The sequence below is a fragment of the Oncorhynchus gorbuscha genome, linkage group LG20 (genome assembly GCF_021184085.1).
Source record: "Oncorhynchus gorbuscha isolate QuinsamMale2020 ecotype Even-year linkage group LG20, OgorEven_v1.0, whole genome shotgun sequence".
Taxonomy (NCBI): Eukaryota; Metazoa; Chordata; class Actinopteri; order Salmoniformes; family Salmonidae; genus Oncorhynchus; species Oncorhynchus gorbuscha.
In genome coordinates, this window is record NC_060192.1 from 8,604,477 (window position 1) to 8,624,195 (window position 19,719).

General features: G+C 41.5%; 1 protein-coding gene across 3 annotated transcripts in view; it reads right to left on the reverse strand.

The window, feature by feature from the left end:
- Nucleotides 1-16,872, reverse strand: part of fibcd1b (fibrinogen C domain containing 1b) — a 267,476-nt gene extending 250,604 nt beyond the window's left edge. For 2 of the 3 annotated variants that reach the window (XM_046317761.1, XM_046317759.1), the window contains exon 1: nucleotides 15,915-16,872. In XM_046317761.1, coding sequence (XP_046173717.1) covers nucleotides 15,915-15,986 — 72 coding nt within the window. In that variant the 5' untranslated portion in view covers nucleotides 15,987-16,872. The remainder of the gene's footprint in view (nucleotides 1-15,914) is intronic. The other variant, XM_046317760.1, reaches the window with a different exon arrangement.
- Nucleotides 16,873-19,719: the final 2,847 nt, after the last annotated feature.

A 19,719-nucleotide genomic window follows, 5' to 3' on the forward strand; every position in this document is an offset into this window, starting at 1 on the left:
GTAGTGATTTTTCAAGAAAAACTGGTTGAGTTTGCGCCACCAAAATGTACATGCTAAAATCTCAAATTAACCTTAAAGAAAGGGTTAAATATAGCACCATATAGCACCATATAGGTTCCATTTAGAACCTTATGAGCAAGGTTCTCTAAAGAGCCTTACAAAATGTTTCTACAGTACATAGCACCAAAAAGGGTTTTGCTATGGTTACAAGCCAAAGAACCCATATCTGGTACTATTTAAAATAAAAATGGTGTATAGAGACCCTTTATAAGACTTCACTCTCTCTTACTCTCATTTTCCCATTCCCAATGTCTCTCTCTGTCTCTCTTTCTCTTTCTCTCAAGGCTTCTGATCAATGAGGATAGAAACAAAGACTGAATGGCATATAGAAGAACAAGGCCACAGAAAGAAGCCCGTGCTGTTGTCATCTGCAGCCTTCCATCTAGCACTTACACAATGGTTTCCCTTTAACAGTGAATACATACACACATGCACACGCACATGCACACACTCAGACATGCACACACACGCACACGCACATGCACACACATGCACACTTACAGTATGCAACTCTTAGAAGTGCAATATTTCTCAAACACACATTCACATTAGCATGCACATATTTATATCCAAACAGAAAACTAACTAGGCACACTCCTTCGGGACATACCAAGATGGAGTTACTCTACCATTGTCCTATGATGGTAGAGAAATTCCATCTTGGTATGTCCCGAGGGGAGTGTGCCTAGTTAGTTCTCTGTGGTTTCTACTGACTCCTCGTGGATTTGTGTAACTTGATAAGAACCGCATTCTCCTTCAGTCACACAATTAAAATTTCACAATAAAAATAGACCGACTGAGTGAATCAAAATGTGACCGACCGGCTTGATTCGTCTTATGTAGGAAAATTTGAAATCGTGTTGTAGTTTTTTTTTTTTTTACATTAGATAGACTCAGAGCTACAAAATGGTATATCATACATACACTACAGTTGATGAATTATGGGAAAGTAATTCTGCTTTGAAAGTTTATAAACTTGTAACCTCACTTTTGAGAAAATGGCCCCTGAATGTTGTGGTACCTACTGGAGAACTCTTCTTTATCTATACCTATTTAGCATTGTTCACACCCTCTTAAGCTTTAGCCTCACCCATCTCTTTAAGGATTCACATGTGAGGCCAAGTACTTAACCACCAAAGATTTCAAGACTAAAGGCTGGTTTATACTACGGGTGTGTTCGTGGATTTAATCTGGAGTGCCAGAGTGTGCTCTGGGCATTCTTAAACTCAGAGCGTTGTCAGATTGTGCGTTTGTAAATTCCGAGCGATTCGGTTTCAGAGCATTCAGAGTGCACACTGGATGCTCTGGCCCGAGGAGTAGGGTTGATCCGAGTGTTCTGACTTAACAACAGCAGTCAAGCACCCAGGCTAACATTGGATAGCTTGCTAGTTAGACACAAATGAGAGAACAGCTCACTCTGACCATTTTACTCGCCCTAGCAGAGCTCGTTAGGCTGTTTTTATGTTATCCAGAGTGTTGGTGACTGCTACTGTGCTGCTGGCAACAATTTAATTATGCTTTTTTTGCCAACGTTTTTCTGACACTGGCCATATTCAAAGGGTGTTGAGCGTTCGTAAATTTGTCAGTTATTCTGAGCGAATTTACCAGCTACGTCTATCGACAGTTTGTTGCAGTCACATTGTAAACATTCTATTGAAATAGTTACTTGCGTAGTGGAGTCTTTTGTTTTGATATGCAGCTATCTAGCTAAACAATGAACCATAATCCCAACTCATACCATTACTACCCTGCATGAATCTGCAGGTAGCTAATCAACCAAGGTCAATGTTAGCCAGCTGACATTAGGCTATAACGAGCAATACAAATGGATCTGAGATTCAAATAATATTACTACAGAGATCATACACATAACATTAGCTAGCTAACTAACAGTACACTTTAACTTGAAGCAAAAACGACTTTCTGCCAAAATGATAAATGTTTAATATCTGACAATGTAGCTAGATGGATGCTTATCCCTCTCTGTCACGGATGCAATGGTTACCCTTTGTTTGAAGATGTAATCCGGAGACAGGTGTTTTATCCAACAGCCTTCTGTGTGTTCTCTTTTGGACTCCGTCTGCATATTTGCAAACAAACGGCAGAATTTTCTCCATCTCCTTAGCTATCATACTCTAATTCCACTGATTTCAAAACTCGGAGTGTAACAGTGGAGAGCAACATTTATGCAGTTCTACTATGTGATATCTTTCAAAAAAGCTGCGTTAGAAAGGATTACCTACACATACTGACTAGCTCATGTTATGGACAGAAGCGTGCTACATGGCAGACCAATCCAAACTCATTACTCGCCATCTCCAGCCCACTAATTATCTCAGCCAATCATGGCTAGCGGGAAGTTTTCGAACTTTTTCCATGGCTACACCAACTAGGCTCTTAATTGACAATTGTATTTGTATTTACAGATGGCATACAAGTTTGTTATTAACCTGTTGCGACTCTAGGGGCAGTATTTTCATTTTTGGAAAAAAAACGTTCCCGTAAAAAATGGGACATTTTGTCAGGACAAGATGCTAGAATATGCATATAATTGACAGCTTAGGATAGAAAACACTCTGTTTCCAAAACTGTAAAGATATTGTCTGTGAGTATAACAGAACTGATCTTGCAGGCGAAAGCCTGAGAAAAATCCAATCCGGAAGTGCCCCATATTTTGAAAGCGCTGCATTCCAATGAGTCTCTATTGAGCTGTGAATGTGCTATCAACCAGATTACGCTTCCTACGTATTCCCCAAGGTGCGTACAGAATTGTGACGTAGTTTTACTCATTTATGTTGAAGAATAGCCGTAGGCGGCTACATTGCGTAAGTGGTCAACTGATGGCTCCCAGGGTAACTCTCACGTAAAATACAGAGGTAGCCATTACTCCAATCGGTCCTACTGAAAAACGAATTGTCCCGACGGATATATTATCAAATAGATATTTGAAAAACACCTTGAGAATTGATTATAAACAACGTTTGCCATGTTTCTGTGGATATTATCGATAATATTTTTTGCCGTTTTCGTGACTGCAATTTATGGGCGATTGCTCAGCCAAACGTGAAGAACAAACAGAGCTATTTTGCCTACAAAAATCATATTTGTGGAAAAAATGAACTTTGGCTATCTACCTGGGAGTCTCGTGAGTGAACACATCCGAAGTTCATCAAAGGTAAACAATTTAATTTGATTGCTTTTCTGATTTCCGTGACAAGGTTGCCTGCTGCTAGCAAGGCATAAAGCTATGCTAGGCGATCGATAAACTTACACGAATGCTTGTCTAGCTTTGGCTGTAAAGCATATTTTGAAAATCTGAGATGACAGGGTGATTAACAAAAGGCTAAGCTGTGTTCCAATATATTTCACTTGTGATTTTCATGAATAGGAAGATTTTCTAGGAAGATTTATGTCCGTTGCGTTATGCTAATTAGTGTCAGGCGATGATTACGCTCCCGGACCCTGGATGGGGAGTCACAAGAATTAAGGCACATTAAAGTTCAAATGTTCCAAAAGGCTTTTCTGCCAAAAAAATGCATTTTGATATTTAAACGAAAGTTCACTTTCAAATAACGCTCCTGTGAAGTAGTGACGCAGGAAATGTTTCCTGAAAGGAGTCACAAATATCAATGTCACTACACATCAAATTGTTAATGGTCTATAACATCTCCAGTAATATCCTACAATATCTCTTATGTGATGAAATCCCAAGAAATGCGTTAAAATTCATAATGGCATGCATCCATAATTGTTGAGGTGACATGGAGGTGAATGATTTCCACGCTGCTGTTAATATAAAACTGCTTCAAACTAAAATAAATGAGTCTGAAGGCTTGTTTTTTTCCCTCAATAAACATAGTAAACCCGTCCTTATGGAGCAGCATGGCTTGATTAAACACACACATGCTGCTTCGGGACTCTCACACATTCACAAAGACCAGGAGAGGCATACATTAACAAAACACTCAAATGCACTTGCACGAACTGAAGCACCTTCTAACATTCTCACACGTTCGCTCACACATTCACACTCAACTGCAGAGGCATACAAACAAGTAGCAAGCAGCAAGTGTGTGTGTGTGTGTGTGTGTGTGTGTGTGTGTGTGTGTGTGTGTGTGTGTGTGTGTGTGTGTGTGTGTGTGTGTGTGTGTGTGTGTGTGTGTGTGTGTGTGTGTGTGTGTGTGTGTGTGTGTGTGCGTGCGTGCGTGCGTGTGTGCGTGCGTGTGTGTGTGTGTGTGTGTGTGTAACTTGCGTGAAGAAACTTGCACTTGTAGAATTTGATATTAGACACCTTGACCACACAGAGAAGAGTATCTCAGAGAGAGAGAGGGCTATTTGCGGTGATTTTACACTGTGAGATCACCAACAGGGAAATCAGAGGCCTACTGAATGTCACTCCTTGGTCTTAGTATTTTGTGTTTTCTTTATATATTTGGTCAGGCCAGGGTGTGACATGGGTTATTGTGGTGTGTTTTTTGTCTTGGGGTTTTGTGGGGCGTCGACGTAGTCTATGGCTGCCTGAGGCGGTTCTCAAACAGAGTCAGGTGATTCTCGTTGTCTCTGATTGGGAACCATATTTAGGCAGCCATATTCTGTGAGTGTTTTCGTGGGTGATTGTTCCTGTCTTTGTGTAGTTGTTCACCAGACAGGCTGTATAGGTTTTCTCATTCCGTTTGTTGTTTTGTAATATTATAAGTTATTTCATGTCTCGTTCAGTTCCATTAAAGAACATGAGTAACCACCACGCTGCATTTTGGTCCGCTTCTCCTTCAACAGACGAACGTCGTTACACTGAACCAGGAACCACTCCCTGTTTACTGCTTCTTTTTCAACCTGGGATCTACTATTGTTCACTTTTTGCAATGTACAAGTCAGAATAAATGTGTTCAAAGTTCATTTGAGTTTCCTCTTCATTAATTTATCCTGCCCCCCCCCCAAAAAAAACGTGAAATGTGAAAAAGTATCTAGATATTCAAACCCATGCCTGATATTCTAAAAGTTTATTCGGTTGGGCTTGCCAGGCCTTACGGTTTGCCCAACATTGGAACACATGTTTGATACCAACTCGTGAATGTGACAGTGTGAGAAGCGCGCCTGTGTTCCTCACAGAACTAGGATGAGATTCCCTTTCTAAGATCTCTCTGCTCTGATAGACATACGCCTGAAACTCTCATTTTTCCAGCATTGCACTTCATCATCATGTTTTCCTTATAGAATCACAGCCGCGCAAAGGGTTCTGGAGGAGCTGCAGCACCCCTGATAAATTGAAATAAATTTGCCAAAGTTATAGAATTGCTGGTCTGTTCAAAAAGAAATGAAATAATTCTGAATAGCCTACTACACCATGAGAATGCCCATAATGTAATTTAGACATGAAGGATCAATAGCTTCTTTTAACTAGAACTGCTGGGCCTCGAGGGACCCCCCTTCAAGCTAATGAGCAGTCATTCTGACTGCAACATTCTCACAGCGTAATTAATGCATTTAATATATGCTATCGCAAAAAAAACAAAGTATTGGGTGTTGCTGTTTATGAAGGCCTTGTCTTTTTATTTTAATAACACGTTAGCCTTCTCATTCGTTTATGTTACTGTAGGTTACACGTACAACAACAAAAAATACACATTTTTTATTTTTTATTTGTGCTTTTGTTACAACTATGAAACAGAAAGCACATGTGTTGGCACAGGGTAACAGCTTCTTTTTATAATTACTAAATAAAAAAAATACCCCAACCAATCGGGGTCAGCAAGACCCATGGTCAAATGACGAAAACATCCATAGCCTGAACATCACAATAAGCTCCAAATGGCCTTGATAAATAGTGAAAATCGGCACAAATGCAATAACGGCATTGAATAGAAGTGTGGACATGACAGCAGTCAAGAATAGTCAATTATTATCAGCTCATGCTTACATTGTGTGCATCTTCACACAATGGCAACAGTTTGATTTAATTTAGCTCTTATCACTTCTCCTAACAATTGACACAAATCTGGGTAACTTTCAATGGCTTGACACTTTTTGACATACATTTGTTTGGTTAGTCTCCGGTTCTCTCTTTATTGTGTCCCATTGTCTTGTCATTCTTCAGCACCGTTGTAGAGTACAACGGCAGTGCAGGTGCCTTGTTTTGTGCAGAGGGAGGGAGCTCCCATCTGACTTTGTTCATGGTGCTGGCCAGGCTTGTTTTCTTTGTAAGCAGCTTGTTCGCCAATGACAGGGAAGTCAAAAAATTGTCCTTAGTGACATTTCTCCCCTTGCCCAACGTAAGGTTCCACAAGCCTCCACAAACCACCTTCTCCGACACCTGCTCACCTGCTGCCCGATGTGAATCTGTTCCCAGATATTGAACGCCTTATCTATATTGTTCGCTTGCCCTCACTCATGAACTCACACATTCTCCCCCTTTCTCTCCCATTATACTTTACTTATTTTATTTCAATTTGTGTGAAATTTGTTTCCGTAAAGTTTAGGTTCAATTTCGAGACAATTATTATGCGGAAAACCCAGGTTGGAAACAATTGGCTCCTGCTGAAAAGAGAAGACTCAAATCTGTCTGCTGCTCATTATAGCCTTCTAAAGCAGCTCTGCAATGGCCTGGGGTGACTCCCCTTACTACACTAGATGCATCAAGTGTTTAAGTAAGTGTGTGTGCACGCACGCGCAATATCAACAGTCCCTTATCTCTGGTAAATCTTGGCAAGCATCAGAAAGGGTTACACGCTACGGTTACAAGCCAAATAACCCCTATCACACAGTTTTTGCAGATAGGGCGGTGGTATATTCATGCTACAAACCGCCCATTTCATGTCATTCCAAAGATACTCTGTAGGGTTTGGTCAGCAACAATGTTCAGATACACTGTGGTGTTCAATCATTGCTTAATTGGTATCAGTTGGTATCAAGGGACCTAACGTGTGCCAGGAAAACATTCATCGTACCAGTACACCACCGCCACCCGTCTGTAGCGTTGACACCAGGCAGGGTGGGTCCAAATCCTGACTTTAATATTGGTGAATCTCTTATACAAATGGTTAAAGTTATGTGCAGCAACCCCAGATGTAAATAATGGTTACTTCTCAGAAAGTATTGCACTTTTAAGAGGAGTTAAACAAGGCTGTTCTTTGTCTATATATCTATTAACAATGGCCATTGAAATGTTAGCTACGAAAATGAGATCCAACAAGAACATCAAGGGTTAGAAATGCAGGGGATAATGTATGCTGAGGACTCTAGTTTTGTCATAATTCCGCAATTTGGATCCCTTCGCAGTCTAATTGAAGATCTTGATCATTTATCTATCCTCTCTGGACTAAAAACCTAATTATGACAAGTAGACCATATTACGTATTGGATCGTTCAAAAATACAGTGTTTACACTACCTTGTAGTTTACCAATAAAATGGGTGAGTGGTGAAGTAGACATACTTGGTATTCACATCTCAAAAATTATAAGGGAATTTACCACAATCAATTTCAATAGAAAGTAAAGAAAAAATAAATAAGATTCTGAAACCATGGAGACGTAAACACTTGTCTAGTTAAGGAAAAATCACATTGATTAACTCTTTGAATAATCTTTTAAATCACATGAGCAAAAATTATTTAATTTGATTTGGAATGCTTATGCTCATACATAAGATATACTTAAACCCAAAATGATTATCCCGTAGATTATTAAGAAAGGCTCATCCTTTGTTTTGTTTTTAAATGACTTTTTGCCTTTATACAGATTACAACTTCTCATTTTCGATTAATTGAAAATTACATTTTGTCTAAAGTATCGCCTTTCTGAAACAAGCCATTCAAAGCTGATTGCAATTTCAGTTTTATCCACCAGAAAAGATAGAACAAATATTACAACCAATGTTATGGGTTAATCTCAAATATACTGATAAGAAGAAATAAAAATCTTCATGGAAAAATTTAAATAAATTGTATTATATTTATTAATGATGTTATGAATAGAAACGGAGGAGTTGTCACATATGCAGCTATTGAAAATATATGGGAATGCCTGCTCAATACAATCTTACAACCAACTGATTGCAGCAGTACCGAAACTATCCCTGAGGCCCACCTCCCGGCCTACTCAGTTGTTCACCCGGACTCCACCCAAACACGGCTAGAACACACTACTCCACCGGATCCTTGCCGTGAACTCTGGACCTTGGCACCGGATCACCTCTGCTACCGAGTGGCTATAGTGGCTAACGCTCCTGCCCCAAAGCTAGCACCAGTGAGCCATGAGCCAGGCACATCTCCCGGATAGAAAACTAAATTACTACAACTACAATACCTCTTTCGCCATCTGGCTTGGATCCTTAGTAGACACGGCGCCCCGTGCACCACCACGACAGATCTGCTGACGAATACTCCATCCGCTATGCCTTCAACCGGCCTCCGCCGGACGTCGGAGCAGACGCTTCTACTAGCCCCGGGCTACTAACTTTAAATGCTGCGTCGCCCGCGTGATAGCGTGGTAGCAACTGCTCCGCTGCTTCCCTGTCCCATATATTGCTGTCCCATGCACCCTATGATCCCTTGGCTACATAGCTGATGCCCGCTCTGTGTAGTTAACTTCTTATGGCTGCAAGGGCAGTATTGAGTAGCTTGGATGAAAGGTGCCCATATCAAACGGCCTGCTCCTCAGTCATAGTTGCTAATATTTGCATATTATTATTAGTTTTGGATAGAAAACACTGAAGATTCTAAAACTGTTTCTAAAACTGTTTGAATTATTTTTGTGAGTATAACAGAACTCATATAGCAGGCAAAAACCTGAGAAATTCCATTTCCTGATTTTTTTTCTGGAGGTGACAGATTTTCAACCAAGGTCTCATTGAAATTACAGCGAGATATGGATGAGTTTTCACTTCCTACGCCTTCCACTAGATGTCACCGGTCAATAGAACTTTGTCTGATGACTCTAATGTGAAGGGGAGTCGATTGACACAGGAAATAGTCACCACAGCCATGAGTGGACCATGCTTTCACCAGGCACGTTCACAGGGGAAGGACTTGCGTTCCACCGCTCATCTGAAATAATTCTAATTCTCCGGTTGGAACGTTATTCAAGATATATGTAAACAACATTCTAAAGATTGATTCAGTACATCGTTTGACATGTTTCTACTGACTTTTACGGAACTTTTGGACATTTCGTCACGTTATAGTGGAAGCGTTTTGTGACTTTGGAATTGTTTACCAAATGCGCGAACCAAAGTAGCTAATTGGACATAAATAACGGACATTTTCGAAAAAATCAAGCATTTATTGTGGACCTGGGATTTCTAGGACTGCATTATGATGAAGTTCATCAAAGGTAAGGAAACATTTATCATGTATTTTCTGGTTTCTGTTGACTCCAACATGGAGGCTAATTTGGATACTGTTCTGAGCGCCGTCTCAGATTTTTGCATGGGTTGCTTTTTCCCGTAAACTTTTTTAAAAATCTGACACAGTGGTTGCATTAAGGAGAGGTATATCTATAATTCCATGTGTATAACTTGTATTATCATCTACATTTATGATGAGTATTTCTGTTGAAACTATTTGGCTATGCAAAATCACTTGATGTTTTTGGAACTAGTGAATCTAACGCGCCAATGTAAACTCAGATTTTTTTTTACATAAATATGAACTTTATCAAACAAAACATGCATGTATTGTGTAATGTGAAGTCCTATGAGTGTCATCTGATGAAGATAATTCAAGGTTAGTGATTCATTTTATCTTTATTATGCTTTTTGTGAATGCTATATTTTCCTGGATAATGGCTGTGCTTATTGTGGTTTGGTGGAGACCTAACATAATCGTTTGTAGTGCTTTCGCTGAAAAGCCTATTTGAAATCGGACACTTTGGTGGGATTAACAACGAGAATTGCTTTAAAATTATATAAAACACGTGTGTTTTAGGAATTGTAATTATGAGATTTCTGTGGTTTGAATTTGGCGCCCTCTATTTTCACTGGTAGTTGTCATATCGAACCCGATGTCGGGATTGCAGCCATAACAACTTAACTGACCCTCTCTGCCCAGTCATCGCCATTTTACCTGTTGTTGTTTTAGCTGATTAGCTTTTGTTGTCTCACCAATTGTTGTCTTAGTTAGCTCTCCAAATCAACACAGTGATCACTTTATGCCTCGCTGTATGTCTCTCTCATATGTCAATATGCCTTGTATACTGTTTTTTTTAGGTTAGTTATCATTGTTTTAGTTTACTGGGGGGCCGCTAGTTCCACTCATTGTACCTCTGACACCTCCTTTGTCCCACCTCCCACACATGTGGTGAACTCACCCATTATAACCCGCTTATCCAGAGATACAACCTCTCTTATTTTCACTCAGTGCCTGGGCTTACCTCCGCTGTACCCTCACCCCACTATACCCCTGTCTGCGCATTATGCCCTAAATCTATTATACCACGCCCAGAAATCTGCTCCTTTTATTCTTTGTCCACAACGCTCTAGGTAACCAGTTTTGATAGCCTTTAGCCGTACCCTCATCCTCCTCTGTTCGTCGGGGGATGTGGAGGTAAACCCAGGCTCTGCATTTCCCCAGGCACCCTCATTTGTTGACTTCTGTGATCGAAAAAGCCTTGGTTTCATGCATGTCAACATCAGAAGCCTCCTCCCTAAGTTTGTTTTACTCACTACTTTAGCACACTCCGCCAACCCTGATGTCCTTGCCGTGTCTGAATCCTGGCTTAGGAAGGCCACCAGCTATTCTGAGATTTCCATACCCAGCTACAACATTTTCCGTCAAGATAGAACTATCAAAGGGGGAGGAGTTGCAATCTACTGCAGAGACAGCCTGCAATGTTCTGTCATAATTTACAAGTCTATACCCAAACAGTTTGAACTTCTCATTTTAAAAATTGCCCTCTCCAGAAATAAGTCTCTCACTGTTGCCGCCTGCTATCGACCCTCCTCCGCTCCCAGCTGTGCCCTGGACACCATTAGTGAATCGATCACCCCCTCCCATCTAGCTTCAGAGTTCGTTCTGTTAGTTGACCTAAACTGGGATATGCTTAACACCGCTGCAGTCCTACAATCTAAACTAGAAGCCCTCAATCTCACACAAATCATCAAGGAACCCACCAGGTACAACCCTAAATCCGTTAACATGAGCACCCTCATAGACATTATCCTGACCAACTTGCCCTCCAAATAGACCTCTGCTGTCTTCAATCAGGATCTCAGCGATCACTGCCTCATTGCCTGTATCCGCTATGGGTCCATGGTCAAATGACCACCCCTCATCACTATCAAACGCTCCCTAAAACACTTCTGCAACTAGGCATTTGTAATCGACCTGGCCCGGGTATCATGGAAGGATATTGACCTCATCCCGTCAGTCGAGGATGCCTGGTCATTTCCTCACCATCTTAGATAAGCATGCCCCAGTCAAAAAATGCTAAACTAAGAACATATATAGCCCTTGGTTCACTCCAGACCTGACTGCCTTGACCAGCACAAAAACATCCTGTGGCGGACTGCAATAGCATCAAATAGTCCCCACGATATGCAACTGTTCAAGGAAGTCAGGAACCAATACACCCAGTCATTCAGGAAAGCAAAGGCTAGCTTTTTCCCACTCCAAAAGGTTTTGGGACACTGTAAAGTCCATGGAGAACAAGAGCACCTCCTCCCAGCTGACCACTGCACTGAGGCTAGGTAACACGGTCACCACTGATAAATCCATGATAATCGAAAATTTCAATAAGCATTTCTCAACGGCTGGCCATGCCTTCCTCATGGCTACTCCAACCCCAGCCAACAGCTCCCCCCCCCCCGCAGCTACTCGTCCAAGCCTCCACAGCTTCTCCTTCACCCAAATTCAGACAGCAGATGCGCTGAAAGATCTGCAAAATCTGCACCCGTACAAATCAGCTGGGCTAGACAATCTGGACCCTATCTTTCTAAAACTATCTGCCGCCATTTTTACAACCGCTATTACCAGCCTGTTCAACCTCTCTTTCGTATCGTCCAAGATCCCTAAAGATTGGAAAGCTACAGCAGTCATCCCCCTCTTCAAAGGGTGTGACACCCTAGACCCAAACTGTTACAGACCTATATCTATCCTGCCCTGCATATCTAAAGTCTTTCGAAAGCCAAGTTAGTAAACAGATCACTGAACATTTCGATTCCCACCGTACCTTCTCCGCTGTGCACTCGGTCATGAGTGCATCTCAGCCACGCTCAAGGTACTAAACGATGTCATAACCGCCATCGATAAAAGACAGTACTGTGCAGCCATCTTCATCGACCTGGCCAAGGCTTTTGACTCTGTCAATCACCGTATTCTTATCGGCAGACTCAATAGCCTTGGTTTTTATAATGACTGCCTCAGCAACTACTTTGCAGACAGAGTTCAGGGTGTCAAATCGGAGGGCATGTTGTCCGGACCTCTGGCAGTCTCTATGGGGGTACCACAGGGTTCAATTCTCGGGCCGACCTTTCTCTCTGTATATATCAATGATGTCGTTCTTGCTGCGGGCGATTCCCTAATCCACCTCTACGCAGATGACACCATTCTGTATACTTCTGGCCCTTCCTTGGACACTGTGCTAACTAACCTCCAAACGAGCTTCAATGCCATACAACACTCCTTCTGTGGCCTCCAACTGCTCTTAAACTCTAGTAAAACCAAATGCATGCTTTTCAACTGTTCGCTGCCCGTACCCGCCCGACTAGCATCACCACCCTGGACGGTTCCGACCTAGAAAATGTGGACAACTATAAATACCTAGGTGTCTGGCTAGACTGTAAACTCTCCTTCCAGACTCATATTAAACATCTCTAATCCAAAATCAAATCTAGAATCGGCTTTCTATTTCACAACAAAGCCTCTTTCACTCACGCCGCCAAACTTACCCTAGTAAAACTGACTATCCTACCAATCCTCGACTTCGGCAATATCATTTTCATGAATATGAAAAGTTTCTAGGGGTATTTAAGTCCGCTGCGTTATGCTAATGTATTTGAGGCTATGATTACGATCCCGGATCCGGGATTGCTCGTCGCAAGAGTTAACACCCACAAACATGTTACTGTTCTACATTCACCCCGATTACAAAAATGGATCGCTCTTACAGACAGTGAGTCACGTGGCTTGCTATATAAAGCAGGCAGACAGGCATCAAGGCATTCAGGTACTGTTCGATTTAAATTCAGAATGGGCAAAACAAGTGGCATAAGCGACTGTGAGCATGGTATGATCGTCGGTGCTAGGCACGCCGGATCCAGTATTTTAGAAATGTCTGCCCTCCGGGGCTTTCACGCACAGCAGTGTCTAGTGTTTACCGAGAATGGGGCAACAACCTAACAGGCGGGCCACAAACAGACAAATAATGGCACAGTACAACAGCGGTGTGCAGAACAACATTTTGGAATGAACAAGTCCTCTATCATTATAAAGGTTATTGCTGCAGACGACTAGACCAGGTTCCATTCCAATCAGCCAAAAACAAGAAGAAGCTCCAGTGGGTACATGATCACCAACACTGGACAATTGAGAAGTGAATAAACATTTTCTGGTCCGACGAATCCCAGTTCCTGTTCCGTCATGCCGATGGCAGAGTCAGGTTATTTTGTAAATGTACTTTTTAGTTATGTTTTCTTTTTTCCTTTAATAGTTGTGTTGGACCTTGAAAGTAAAAGGTGATCATGAATATCATTACTCATTTAAGGGTCCCGAACAGTCATTCTGATTCCCATGTTAAATAGCCTTTTGAGTGACATAAAACATTTTGAAGATAGAAATGCTCAACATTTTTGGAAAAGTACTATTTTATCTAATGGCTCACCATCAGGAAGTTTGAAATGAAATTCTGAATGAGTGGGGATTTTATAATCGTGAGCTTGCCTTGATTAACAGCTCTTTGAAAGGCCTGTGTCAAGAAACTTGGATGCAGTGGGGAGTGGTGCAATGAATCCATGTAACGGCTGTTGGAAGGAGTGGAGGACCAGGGTACAGCGTGGTACGTCTTCGTATTTATTATTTGAACTGAACACGGATTAACAAAAAACAACGAAGAGAACGAACTAAACAATTCTGTCTTGTGCAGAAAGACACAAAACAGAAAACATCTACCCACAAGACACAGGTGGGAAAAGGCTACCAAAAGTATGGTTCTCAATCAGAGACAATGATAGACAGCTGCCTCCGATTGAGAACCACACCCGGCCAAACACACAGAAATAGAAAACATAGAACACAAACCATAGAATGCCCACCCCAACTCACTCACTCACTCCCTGACCAAACCAAAATAGAGACATAAAAGGATCTCTAAGGTCAGGGCGTGACAATCCAACTCAAGCAAATGTGGGGACACACAAAGCAACTCAAACACCTACATACAGCTCTGTTTCCACGTCTTTTGTTATGCGGTTCCAATGACATGACAATTATGTCAGAGATTTGATCGACCCTGTTCCATGCTGGCTGAAGACCTAGCTAGCCAGTAACTAGCTAATACCAGACACAGACGAAAGTGGAGACATATAAGTATCTTTGCCATAGATCAATAGTGTAAATGTTGAAATATATTTGCTGACACTCTACAGTCAAATTTTGTCACCAGTAGAGTAGCTATCTAGCTATATAAACCACGCCCCTCTGCAAACACGCCTTCTCCGATGATGTTTACAAGGTGATACTTCTTTAAATTAGGTCAGAGAATATCATTTTACCATTGGTGTATTCAAATTAGAGTTAGGGTGATGTCACCCTATCCCTTTAATAATCCCTTTTTCTGAATCCAACTGTTTGACATGGGGGACATGGCCAGTAACTTTATGAAATAACAGTACATTTTTGTCATCATACTTTTATCTGATTTCAATCAAACAGCATCCAATTCCACAGAAAAAAATATATAATATGACAGTTACTTTAATTTGAACATGCATTAAACAGAACAGATTCAACAGAAAGACATTTACTCTCAAGGGGGGGGGGGCAAAAATAACTATCTGAAAGTCACACCCCTACTAAGCCACGCCTCCAGTCTTCTGATCTGCCCCTTTTGATCATAGCTCAATAACCCAGCATCAACAATCCAATTTAAAGAAAACAATGGGTTGTTTGTGACCCAATTGGCTTTGTCAAAATAACCCAATGTGTGTTCTGTCCAATATTTACCCAAATTGGGTTGTTTATAACCCAGCATTATTTTTTAGAGTGCATACACCCAGCATTTTTTCGAGGGCCCTGTAGATTCAAAAACATCATTCATGGAACTCGGAGGTGAATAGCCAATATCACACAGTCCAAGTCCAAAGTTCTCTTCCCCTTTCTCGGCTATTTCTCTATCTGTGAAGCAATTTCAACTCCAGAGAATAGCACTGTCTCTTCCGAGGCTTGCATTGAGGGAAACAAAATAACCTATTAGCCATCCACTTGATATACAGCTGGGTTTACAAACTGTGACAGGAACAAGAAGTGCCATAGCCAGGGGAGAGAGAGAGGGGAGCTCCACTGCTACCCCCACGGAATAGAGCGCTGCACCCAAATACAGTGTGACTATCCGGGATCCTTGGGGAGTCCCTACCTATTGAAGTTGACATTTCACATGGTTAAGGTAATCGTTAATGTTTGGGTTATGGGAAGGTAAGGGTTATGGTTGGGGTTAGGATAACGGTAGTGGTTGAGGTTACGGTTAGGGTTTAGGGAATGGACATCCACGGACTCGATTAGCATCTAGCCTTCTAGCGGGAGGCAAACAAAATACTGCGCCAAAGTTGCACCTGCCTTTCTGGCGCTCTATACAAAATCTATAAAGACAACAAATACAGCGCACAGCTGCGCAAGAAAAAATGTGTACAAGGAGGGTAGGTACATACCTGTTTTTTATGCCGTGGTCCATCTTCGAGTTCCAAAGTGCTGTTCATGATTCCCCATCGGCCATTTACCATTCTCTGGAGAACCTTAGACCAGAACCGCCTGTTGGTACCAGGCGGGGGTGAAGGAGAACGCTCTATTTTTGTGTATCTTTCCAGGCGATCTACTACATAGAAAGGGGTGTTAGCTCTAAGTGTTCGCGCACAGAGGGAGAGAGAAGCTAAACAACTTCTCTACCACAGGGGCTGGCTACGGTTCTAGCAGGAGTGGCGGGGAACGAAACATAGTCAACTCATATGTAACGTACTTACAGAACTGAACTTCGATTTCTCGGATTTTCTTCGGTTTTTTTTTTTACTGTTACCCTCTACATGCAACGACGGATAACAATCAGAGATTCTGAGATTAAAGTCCAAGTAGTAGAGAATCCAATAAAAAAGCCACTTGGAAAGCCGGTCATCCAAATAAATTTGGCTGGGTAAAAAGAGCTCCTTTGCGGTCTCCAATCGTTGAAGTGCAAACTAGGTGTTATCCTCAGTATTGTTGAAATAGTAAAAAATAACGTCTGGATAGTTCCAGACTGTGTCACGTTTTGAGTGAAAAGGAGAAAGCCAAGGTGCAGTAGCCTATCGCCTGATTTCTTGCTATGCGGTCCACTTCATTCCTGCACTATCCACTGCTGACTATGAGGCTCTGGTCGGCGGCGACGCGGAACAGATGAGGGATAAAGCCTGCCCTAGTTTAGAAGCTGATCTGCATGAGGAGGGTTATTTCACACAGATGCTTTTGACAAGAGCGGTGCAGGGGTTCAGATTAGCGGGCTCAATTTGTGTGCTGCCGCGCGGCGCTGCGTTCCTTTGAAGCTGTCATGCGCGCGGCACGTTCCACCCAGGCTCCCCGTTCTGCTCCGTTCTGTCTGCTGTGCCCTCCACGCGCAGCTGGGCTACTGCTGTACCTCTGTCACCGACTCTGCCACCGCACAGCTCGAGCTGTACCGCCTACCCCCTACACTGCTTTTCCTGGGCCCCGAGACTCTGCAGAAACGAATGTGCGAAAAGATAACAGAACAAAACACACACGAGACTATTGTGGATTAGATACAACTCTCAATAGAATGCACTGATAAATGAATGTAGTCTATCTATTCCTCTCTCTCTCTCTCTCTCTCTCTTTCTCCCAAATCGTGTGTGTTGTGTTGCTACCAACAGGCTACAGATGAAACGTCTGGGTTGAAGCAAAAGCAAGTCGTTGCCTGATTTAATTTAAGCTACTTGTTTTATGCAGCAACGTCATCTACATTTGTTGGATACCTAACTCTGATAACAGATTATTAAATGGAGTATGTATTAAACACTAGTAGGAAACACCGTTTCGTTACACCACACGCATGGTGTACCTGTAACTTGCAAAGCATTTGCATGTAGTTGTTAAAAGTGTATCTCTATAGGTGCAGAGAAAATGTAATATTTCCATAGATATCAAGTTGCATTAATAAAAACATGAGTATAATATGTTTAATTAACCGTGCACGATTCCCCTGGATCAATTGCATTGAATTATATTGACAGGTATTGATTTAGCATAACGAAATGAGATACCACACTTGATACCATAAATAAAAACAATTCCTTGAGGACGTGACTAGTGTTATTAACTGCCTATCAACTGACAAAATGGACACATTGACTTGGCATCAGCAGCTGTGCGTGGATAAAACCCCTGGGAAAGGAAAGCCAAGTCAGAAAAAAAGCCATATAATCGCGTTGTTTGCTCTATAATCTGTTAGTTCATATGCCTTGACACCGTGATATATAGGCCTAAAGTCGAAACAACAAGAAGACGCAGTGGCAGAATAAATTCAACCACACCTTTGTTTCATCACACAACCGGAGAGCAACATCTGTCCGGTGAAGTCCACAAAACATATTGCATGTACCAAACAGGTATATGACCATCCGCATTGTCAAGCAAATGAATGTTTCCGACATTCTCGGACTAATAAAACAATACTGATTTAGAACCACGGAGAGTTGTGACCACAAGTCACAAAGAAAACAGGCGCTGCCTCCACTAAATTCCAGCACAATTTCAACATACTCTAATCACATATTTTTAGGAATACATTGGAAAATATCAAAGGGGGGGGGGGTCTAAAGCAGGAGAGGGTTGTCAAGCTTGTTTTTTCTTTGGGGAGGGTTGTATGTTTATGTTCTTGTTAACATTCGCTCTTTTGCAGGTTTTACTGTATGACCTCTTCCATCCTAGACAATTTTCATCATCTGCTTGCATGCGCCCTATATGAAGATGTTTTGGTACTTCCCTCATGCACTGCCCTTTCCGTGTGCGAACTACTATACCACAGGTCAGTATAGTCTACCAGTCTAACGGTCTCCCCTATTGATCTTGTTTAGCGACAATACAAATATCCTACCTAGACCATGGTAGCCTACAACACCAAAATGCAACGCATAATTGCATTATTGTGTACAAGTAAATACAAAATTCTACTTTTGGTTGCAGTGAAAATTAAATTTAAATAATGGAGCAAAAAGCCCTGTAATTTAAATGTAATTTGAATTTGAATTCGATTTGGATCAGTTGTGGGTCTACTCAGCATATAAAGTCTAGAAAGACACAGTAGCAGGCCAGTCTGGCTGCATTTTTACTTCTGATACTGAATGCGCTGTCTGTTTCAGATGATCTTAATCCCAAATCGTCCTATAATGATGTGTCTCACAGCAGGCACAGTTATTCAGGAATGCTTTACACCCGCTCTGCCTCCTCTCCAATCCGAGTGGCTATTCCTCGCGCACCTAGAATCGAACGCTTCAGTATAGCCCAAATATGTGTAATTTTACATTTTAAAATCTATTATATTTTATATGTGGCATAAACACACCCAGTCACAATGTTTTAATCTGATTAGGCTAATTCAAAAGTCTCCTGTAATCATGTTCATCCATAATATAATTTCAGTATCCTCAAAATGGCTTGACATTAAAACACACTAGAGTTGATGTCCGCAGTCCCACGGCAATTGAATAAGCATAATGAAAACATCTACATCAAAATCAATCATTTTAAACTAGAGATATATTTTTGTTATTGAATGGGCTGTGTCTCAATTCACTGCATCCGCTGATGTCGTCCTTACGCATCTGCGCATCTGCAGAGAAACGTGGCAGGGCCAGAGCAGTGTTTATCAGACCGACCACGAGACGTCCCGAAAATCGGTATTTTCACGAAACGTCTGTAGTGTCCGAACAGTTTGGGCTACAAACTATTATGACGCCTACATAGCAAGAAGCTTGTCTGACGTTGGTACATTAAATCTCCCAACTTCTTTCTGTAATATTATCCCTTGATTGAAAAGTGAGTCTATCCCAAACACAAAACATGTTGGTTGTTTTGCTATTGGACACCCACAAGCCTCACAAGACTAGCCTGAATGTAGCCTAGGTACCCGTTTTAAAAAATGAATGAAAGTATACAGTTGAAGTCGGAAGTTTACATACACCTAAGCCAAATACATTTAAACTCAGTTTTTCACAATTCCTGACATTTAATCCTAGTGAAAATTCACTGTTCTAGGTCAGTTAGGAGCACCACTTTATTTTAAGAATGTGAAATGTCAGAATAATAGTAGAGAGAATGATTTATTTCAGCATTTATTTATTTATTCATTCACATTCCCAGTGGGCCAGAAGATTACATACACTCAATTAGTATTTGGTAGCATTGCCTTTAAATTGTTTATCTTGGGTCAAACGTTTCGGGTAGCCTTCCACAAGCTTCCCCTTTTGTGGG